This window comes from Fragaria vesca, linkage group LG2 (genome assembly GCF_000184155.1).
Source record: "Fragaria vesca subsp. vesca linkage group LG2, FraVesHawaii_1.0, whole genome shotgun sequence".
NCBI lineage: Eukaryota > Viridiplantae > Streptophyta > Magnoliopsida > Rosales > Rosaceae > Fragaria > Fragaria vesca.
The window spans coordinates 32,882,378-32,891,081 of record NC_020492.1 but is presented as its reverse complement, the minus strand read 5'-3'; the positions used below and the strand labels follow the sequence as shown (position 1 = coordinate 32,891,081).

The following is an 8,704-nucleotide window of genomic DNA, read 5'->3' as shown; positions in this document are numbered from 1 at the left end:
AACTAACTACTCTCTCTCTCTCTCTCTCTCTCTCTCTCTCTCTCTCTCTCCGATCAATCAATCTCTCTCAGAAATTTTACTAATGCTCTGTGTGCCCTATGTAATTGAATTCATAGGGCAACCGTAGATTTGGTTTTAGGGTTTATCGATTCTGTTTTTTGTTAGAAATGGCGGATGAAGCTTTAAGGGTGATGATGCCTAATCCGAGAAGGCCTCACTTCTTTGCCTTCTTCTCTGCTGATTTGAGCTCAGACCGACTGGTATATTACTTCTTCTTTCTTTACCATTCTGTTTGCTTCATATTTTGTCTCACTTATTCTGTTAGGGTTTCAGCATCAAATTTCCTAATTGATTTCTACACAGGCTTTAAATTCTTAATGTGTTGAAATTGCATGTTGATCTTAGTATGTTACACCTAAAGTTTCGATTTTTGTTAGATTTTTGAAACGTAAAGCTTTATGTAGGCTGAGTTTTGTCAATTGTTGTCTAGACTAAGTTTGATAGTGCAGCTAAGTTAAAGATATAGTTGGGTGACACGAGTGCAATGTGATGTTGCAGAAAATACCTGAGAGGTTTATGATTCACATGGAAGGCAGAACATCCGGAGTGGTTGTGTTGTCTGGACCTAGCGGGAATGTGTGGAATGTTCACTTGATCGAACAGAATGGTGATTTGTTCTTCCATTATGGGTGGCCGGCATTTGTGAGAGACCATTCCCTAGAATGTGGTGACTTCTTGATTTTCAGATATGATGGCGAGTTGCATTTCACTGTGCAAGTTTTTGATCAAACTGCGTGTGAGAAAGAAGCCGCGTTTCATACCCGATGTGGCCAAAGTTCTAGCTACTTTGAGAAACTTGTCGGACGGAAAAGGGCCAGGGAGGAAGGATGTGGACTTGACAGGTTATTTGAAGAATCGACTTCTTCCCAGCATACAAAGCCTTATGAAAATCCTGGTAAGGAAATCAACTGATCTTTAAGGTATTTTTTTGCAGAAAGACAACTTTTAGCCACTTGAGAATTCTGCAAAGCCTGCCTTTGTTTTTCCCCCATCTGTTTGTAAAATTGGGTACTGCATTTTGTTTTAGTTATCTTAGAGTGAAACTGTGGATTAAGTTGAAGTTTGCTTGTAGTTATACAATATTCATGATAAACGCATATCCAACTGGTAATATTCCAATTTTTGCATGCAGGTTTGGATGTAGTCATATTCAAAGCAAAGCAAGCCATCCAAAATAGTTTGAATGATAGAAATTCTATGCAGATAACTCCGGCACATGAAGTAGCTCAATCATTTAGCTCCTCTAATCCTTATTTTCTGAGAATCATGAAAAATTTCAACATCAGTGGTTCATATACTTTGGTGGGTTTCTTCCTCTAATTTTGTTTGTATATCATTTATATTCTTTAAATACTTAGTTTACTCAGTAGGTCTGCATTTTGATCAAACTGATCTTCTTTTCTTGTTTTATATTTTATGTGGTGTCATCCCATTGTGATTTTGGCTGTAAAAAGCTGTACTAAAGTTTGGTTTTTCTTTTCTATTTCTCCATGTACTATCGGATTACTCCCTAGTCCTTGCCAATTCCATTAGGCAGCAAATTCCTCAAACCAGGTCCTCTTGTTTTTGTCAGAGTAAAAAAGTAAACCTATTTGGTGTGCTGCTATCAACTTCAGTGGTGCTGCTCCCCCATTGGAATATATGAACCATAAAACCATACAAATTGACTAGGACTTCGCACTTCCTTATCAGATTTGAATTCTGGATAGTATTCACTATATTGGACCTTTTCTCTTTACATAGAAGTCTATGGTATTGCAGGATAACTAATGCAAAGTTTTGAAGGTTTTCTACTCATTTTCTTGAAAAGACCTTGCTGCACTCATAATTCCTTATTCTCTTCCAGAGCATATAGTAGGTTAATGTACTAAGCATTCACATAGACGTATACAGTTGTATATAATCTGTTCATGTGCAAATGTGATCATGGGTAGTGAACTGTTTTCCTGACTGCTTGATGCTTTGCAGAACATTCCATATAAATTTTCAGTGGCACATCTACCAAACTGTAAAGTAAAGATTGTCCTTCTGAATTTGAAAGGAGAAAGTTGGACTGTCAATTCTGTGCCAACTACAAGAGTGCATACAAGTCATACTCTCTGTGGAGGATGGATGGCTTTTGTCCGGTATAATGACATAAAGCTAGGGGATATCTGTGTTTTTGAACTTGTACGCGAGTGTGAATTTCGTGTCCATATTCAAACTGGAGAATCATCTAGTAGGTTGTGTGCTCCGATAACTTTGAAAGGCTTGTCAAAGAAAGCCAAGGGGAACTCTTCTAAAGTCCATACGAAGAGCCTAAGGAAGATAGAGATGGCTGAGACAAGGAAACATGGAAACACATCAAAATCTATTGCCAAAGGCGCACTTTCCTCTCAGTCCAAAGCAGCCAGTAAAAAGTTGGGTAAGGTTTCCAACTACATTGTGTTAAACAAGTTCTTACATGTTAGACTATGGAGACATCTTTGGATGAAATGACCCTCAAGTTCATCTAGTGATGCATGCTGCTTATGTTTAGAAACTTAGGGTCCTGTTTTTAGCTTTTGATTGCTAAAATTTCAAATTCAGATTATTGATTTGATATGCAATTGGCGCAAGTGATGAAAGTGGTGCCAGGTTGGGGCATGTTCTAACTTTTTGTTTTTTCTGAACCATAAACTGGGGACAGCTACTCGCAGGAAAAAAACTGTTGAGGATGACCAAGGGTCAAAAGCTGAGTTAAGAATGAGGTTGTCACTTGTCGAAGAAAAAGCAGCTCAATCTTTCACTTCTTGCTTCCCAAGTTTTGTGAAGATCATGAAGAAGTTCAATATCAGTGGTTCATATACTTTGGTGAGTTTTGTATATTTATACGCGCACATGCTCCTATTTTTATTTTAAAGTGTTTCTTGCCACTAGTTGGTATTTATAGACTGGTTCATTCTACAGAAAATCCCATACCAGTTTTCAACAGAACATCTACCCAACTTCAAAACAGAGATCGTGCTTCAAAATTCAAAAGGGGAAAGTTGGACCGTGAACTCTGTTCCAGACTCAAAAGGGCGAGTGGTGCATACGTTCTGTGGTGGGTGGATGGCATTTGTACGTGGAAATAATATCAACATTGGAGATATCTGCATTTTTGAACTTGTTGGTAAGCGTGAAATGCGAGTGCACATATCTGGTGCTGATAAAAATGGCTTTGATCATCAAGCTGGAGAAGCAACGACTAATGCAGTGTAGCTAGTGTAATCTACCAGAATTTGTACATTTTGTGACACATGGTTCAAGCTCAACTATCCATGAAGTCATGTTTTCTATTTGAGTTTTGTTCTGCTCTAATCATGTGTAGGTCTGTATCTGCTAACAAAACTCTCTCAATGCGGACCTTTTCATCCTTTTCTATTATCTACGGTCATATTATTCCCGGTGTCATTTGATTTTGGAAGTTTGGTACCTAGCTTGGGCAAGTGTTTGAACAAAACTTTACTAAATATATGGCAGTATTGGGCATCTCTGTTAAAAAGTTTCAAGGCCCAATTAGAACTTTGTCAATTCATAGTTTCATATGTGGTAGAGCAAGAGAAACAATACGAGGTTGTAAATTTATCATAAGCCTAATTATCTAAACTTCACTCCAAAATCCTGGTAATTTTACCAGTCATAACTGATACATGAGTTGCAATGAATTTAGTTCCAAGCATCCGCTGATCAATTTAGACAAAGAGTACAATCTCTACATCAGAATCAGAATGACGTTAAAATAATGACCCGTGATTGTAACCACATGAATGAACAACTGAGGTTATTCTGATCCTGAAGACCATTGCCGACTGACAATCCAGTGTTAGGTGCAGTGCTTGGTTGCTTCAGGCAGAGGGCCTCTGACATGCAGCAAAAAGCTGCCAACTGATGAATGCCATGACCAGAGAGGTAAACAGTTGAAATCCTACCACCTCCGGAAAGTGCCACCCCAGTCCACGCCTTAGATAGCTACATAGATGATCGCTATGTTAGACAAGAAATGATATACATAAAAAGGGGCACTGTATTTCTTATACATATAGTAGAGTATAAGCAGGACCAGACCTAGGGATCAGAATGTGAAGGAAAAGAGGCTAAGAATGTTTGGGAGGGAGGAGAAAGTTTACTGCTCAAGTATTTCTTATTTATAACTGCTCAAGTATTTCTTATTTATAGCAAGTACAAAACAGGACCATCCCTACTGATCAGAATGTGAAGGGAAAGAGAAAGATTACTACTTCAAGTATCAATCATTGTCGCCATGGCTAACTAGCTAATCTAAGTTTTTTTTTTTTTTTTTCTCTCTTTCTTTTTTCTTTGTGGTAATCATGATAGTAGAATTTAGGAATGTTAAGTAGCAGACCTTGTGATAGATGGCATGGTAGCCACAATCCCAGCACAGATGTATATTATAGGAATCAGTGTCTTAGGCTTGTTTTTGCGGAGCCACATCAAAGATCCCAATGCAGCAAGGGATATGCTCAAAACCTGAAGAAAGAGAGAAAAGCAGAAATTATTTAACACGGAATAGAAAACATACTAATCCAATATCTATGATAAAGTCAGATTTGACAATGATACAAGCCACATTTAACTTCAGACGAAAGTCAGTTACGGAGATATGATCAACATATGAACTTTGGGACTCTCCAACTGGAATTTAACAGTCTGTCATTATCAGTCTATATAACTAAGGATGCTGGCACACAGAAACTAAATGAAAACAACTGAAACAAAGGTAATACCAGATTTGCATTTGCCTCAAGACCTTGCAGAATGTAATCCCAGGTAAATTCTAGTCCTCTGGCACCCACCCAAAGAGGCGCCAATCTATGGAGAACCGAATCGGCAAAAGCCCACCCTGCCAATAGTAATAAGACACCATCAACAAACTACACTATCAAAGATAGCACAAACAAGAGCTTCAACATTATTCTAGACACCGAAGCAACTCATGTGTTTCCCTCTTTTTATCAATTTTGCCACTCACCGAGTCCCACTGCTTGAAATTTATGATTCTGAGAGATGTTCCTATGCGTCAACTGCGTCAAAGCAAAGTAAAGGCCAGCAACATCTATGAAACCGATCAACGCTTTCAACAATTCCTGAAAACCAAACAAGCAATTAACACTCTCTGAATCACTACGCAAAACTACACCCTATGCGAAGATAACAAAAGTGTTCTTCTAAAAGAATGTTTCAATCAACTACAAATTGTATCACAAACAATGCCAGTTACTGAGAACAACAAGAAACCTGTAATAATTACGAAACATCGAAAAGCAGTATCTACAAATTGAAGTTATAATTTCTACATGGAAAATAATATACAGAACAAAGAAGGAAATACCTGATATGGATCGAAGCTTTCATTATCAGACACCTTGAGAAAAGTAGCCAAACAAACAAGCTGCACACAAAGATAGAAAGACGAAAAAACCAAAACTCCATTAGCACCTAATTCTAGAGCTCTTGAAGACTACACTGTGATTTTACTTGAACACTAACCTTGAGTAGAGCTGTTCCGAGATAAACCACACCTGTTTTGATGGAGGTACCGAGCGTATCGTACTCCGATCTGTACAAAAGTACATGTACGTAGCCGAATCGTATAGGAATCGAGTTAGGGTTTGGTTTACGAAGAAGACGAAATGAATTGGGGATTGAAGTGTGAATTGTGAAGCAGATCAGTAGAAGAAGAGAAGAGAGAGACTTACAGGGGAGTGGCGGAGTAGTAAACGGCGTGAGGACCAAAAGTCAGAATGGCGCAGTTGAAGAAGTGAAACACCGTCATCCTCGTCCGTCTCCTTCTTTCTCTCTCAGACTCCGATTCTCAGTCTCCGACTTGGTGCGATCTCAGCTCTAAGAATTGGGCGACTTCACCACAGTTGAGTCGGGTTATGGGCCTTTTAAGATCAACAACTAGACTCCTGGGCCATCTATGGTTCTAATACGACTACATTGTGGGCCTTTTCTGGGCTCATTGTTCTATTTGGGCTCTTTCTAGTATATATATGAATCCTACACTTATCTCATCCTCAAGGAGTGACAAAGAAGGCCGCTCAGCCTGTTTAGGTGGCGTTTAATGTTGAAACCTTGGCTATATGCAGTGTTCTAAAACAAGGAAGATTATTAGCCTCGCGCCGCTTGCTATTACTAATAGGAAATGTAGATGCAGATACATGTGGTGTATGAATATGCACATATTGGAAGGATTAAGGTTTATGAGGATAAGAAATGAAATCGGAAATCCATAATTCCTGCTACAATACAAGAAAGCGTGTCCTTCAATTTTGATCGGAAAAATATATAATTTGCAGACAACATGTCCATCTATGTTATAGAATGTATACAAAACAATTAATGATGTATTATTGATTTGTGTGGTGCATAGGCAACAACATCTATTGGAAAATGAGAGACAATGTCACGGGACTTTCCCAATCAAACAACAAATAGTTCTTTCATATCTTTCAATTCAAAATGATAGAAAGAGATGGGATGGATGCATATATTCTTATAATGCATACAGGATTGCCATGCCAGTTTTCAACTCTGCATGATTGAAAACGAGAATGCATTATATGTATTCGCACGGGAGAAATGAAGTGCATCATAAATCACACATATGAACATCTTCTTTGGTGTTCCTTATCTTTGTTGTTCTCGTAGAAATTTAAATTGAAATTGCAAACAATGAGCATATATTGTACGTGTCCTAAACATCCACAAAATCTATATATGTATTAGCTGGTTATTACTATATATGAAGGTAGATCTCTTTGCAACCTATCCCCCAATTTTAAAAGGGTATAGAGTCTCAGCTTTCAGGGTCTTGCATGCATGCGTAAGGACTGACATCATTCCTTCCTTGTTCCCCTTTCTCCATGTAAATTAAATTAATTGACTTCAAAAATATATATTTAGCTCTGTAAATTATTTGATGAGTGGTGTAATCACCTCTAGACCAAAATTAGTGACAGAAAGAAACCTAGCTAGCTTATATCGAAATCGTGAACCTTTTGATTTGTGTTTTGAAGGGAATAATGCATACATTATTGCTAATCAGCTAGCTTGATTGAACCCTTGATCATTATCTCATCATGATCTTATTATTGGAGAGCCTAGGAGAATGAGTTACTATATATTTGCCAAGCTAGCTGTCAGCTGCTAACCCTGGCCTGATCTTCTTGCTTTAATTTCCAAGCTAGGCCGGCCTTGAGAAGAGAAATGCATGTCTCGTATCACACAATAACGCATTTTTATTGCCAGAAATTGCTTCACACAAACCAGAAACCCTAGACGACGAGGAGGACGAATAGCAGGGAAAGCGCGCCATGCATGAATTGGCATGTTTATTGTTATTATTCCCTTGCTTGATTAAACAATACTAATCGATGCAATGCGATGGCCGGGGCACGTCAGCCTAAACGGCGTTGATTCCGGTGATTCCTTCCTTTCTGTTTTGTCGTTTCGGTAATACTCAAAGGAAAGAGATCGAAGCAGAAGAAGGTGGTCAGATGTACGTGAGAGGATTGAGAATTTGTTCAAATCTCAAAGCAAAATTACACATGCTTGTGTGGCTGTATCCTTATCTCGCGAATCGTCATGAACAAACTAATATTCTTCTCCCTTATTATATCCATTCCTTTCTGAATTCTGATCAATATTAGCACAGAAACCGGACTTCTTCTTCTTTTAAATCCCATGGTTGGTTAAGTTACTTTTGTGTCTACAAGCAAGGACATGCAGTAATTTAATTAATCACTAGTTGGGATCGCATAATTCAGCTGCTTCTACTGCTATAGCTATTATGTACTGTTTACTAGAAACAAGCTAGGGATTAAGCCTGAAACTCTCTGTTATTTGCACTCTTGCACTACTATACTTCATCATGTATGTAACTTTTGAATCTATGAAAATCAAATAGCAAATATGAATATGAAAGTGCGAAATGAGACTCCCGAATTCTAGTAGCGTGTTCATATGCTCTAAATCTTTTATTCGGCTTCATTCTCCTATTCAAAAAAGAGTCTGAACAGTAAAACAGAAGCAACCAACATATTTTCAAGAACATGTTTACTGGTGATCTGGTGTGGTAAAGAATACTATAATCATGCCAACGACTAAGTAACTTGAGGTGCACTAAACCAAGCAGGAAATGCGAAGAAGAATGAATAAACGCAAGTTGAAACACAAATCGGTATAAATAGGAGGTTCATTACACAAAACATTGTTTGTAATGTAAACTCAACTGTTGGATCGAAACTACTCAGCCAATTCAAACTGGTTAGTTCATCATCTATTTTCTGTAATTAATGTTATTTAATTAGAAAAATAAACACAACTGGGCAACTAGTACTTCTAGCCTCAAGGTTTTGGTAAAAATAAAACAAAGTTAGGGTAGGTGTGGCACATGAAATGAAAGTTGTAGTGTTTTGAATATATTGTTCATAAATCATAACGTGGACTCGATTAAATTTGGGTCCTTGTGAGGAAGGAAAGACGACGTATAAAAGTAGCTAGAGATATCCTCTTGAAGATCGATTAAAATACAAAACAGATGGAGAGGATGCATGGTGGTTTCATTACGAGACAAAAGCATGGAATATCGACGGGAATAAAAGCACAAGCAAGCATG

The 8,704-nt window shown here is 37.9% G+C and overlaps 2 protein-coding genes across 2 annotated transcripts; one reads left to right on the top strand and one right to left on the bottom strand.

Annotated features, from left to right (window-relative positions):
• The first annotated feature begins 62 nt into the window (after positions 1 to 62).
• LOC101315118 (B3 domain-containing protein Os03g0619600-like) lies at positions 63 to 3,474 on the top strand. Its single transcript, XM_004291883.1, has 6 exons — positions 63 to 260; positions 559 to 955; positions 1,193 to 1,362; positions 2,029 to 2,464; positions 2,729 to 2,892; positions 2,989 to 3,474. Exons 1-6 carry the CDS (start codon positions 168 to 170, stop codon positions 3,280 to 3,282), a joined length of 1,554 nt encoding a protein of 517 aa, XP_004291931.1. The 5' UTR covers positions 63 to 167; the 3' UTR covers positions 3,283 to 3,474.
• A 163-nt stretch (positions 3,475 to 3,637) lies between these two features.
• On the bottom strand, positions 3,638 to 6,190 carry LOC101314823 (transmembrane protein 147-like). Its single transcript, XM_004291882.1, has 7 exons — positions 5,781 to 6,190; positions 5,572 to 5,641; positions 5,414 to 5,473; positions 5,054 to 5,168; positions 4,809 to 4,924; positions 4,427 to 4,551; positions 3,638 to 4,032 (listed from the first exon to the last, which is right to left on the bottom strand). The coding sequence occupies exons 1-7, from the start codon at positions 5,855 to 5,857 to the stop codon at positions 3,909 to 3,911; spliced, it is 687 nt and encodes a 228-aa protein (XP_004291930.1). The 5' UTR covers positions 5,858 to 6,190; the 3' UTR covers positions 3,638 to 3,908.
• Positions 6,191 to 8,704: the final 2,514 nt, after the last annotated feature.

Coding starts and splice junctions, on each gene's coding strand:
- LOC101315118 (XM_004291883.1), top strand. CDS start 168: ATGGCGGATGAAGCTTTAAGGGTGATGATGCCTAATCCGAGAAGGCCT. Junction 956..1,192: donor AAAGCCTTATGAAAATCCTG/GTAAGGAAATCA, acceptor TTTTGCATGCAG/GTTTGGATGTAGTCATATTC. Junction 2,893..2,988: donor TCAGTGGTTCATATACTTTG/GTGAGTTTTGTA, acceptor TTCATTCTACAG/AAAATCCCATACCAGTTTTC.
- LOC101314823 (XM_004291882.1), bottom strand. CDS start 5,857: ATGACGGTGTTTCACTTCTTCAACTGCGCCATTCTGACTTTTGGTCCT. Junction 5,642..5,780: donor TACTACTCCGCCACTCCCCT/GTAAGTCTCTCT, acceptor ACTTTTGTACAG/ATCGGAGTACGATACGCTCG. Junction 4,552..4,808: donor TTGAGGCAAATGCAAATCTG/GTATTACCTTTG, acceptor CTCTTTCTTCAG/GTTTTGAGCATATCCCTTGC.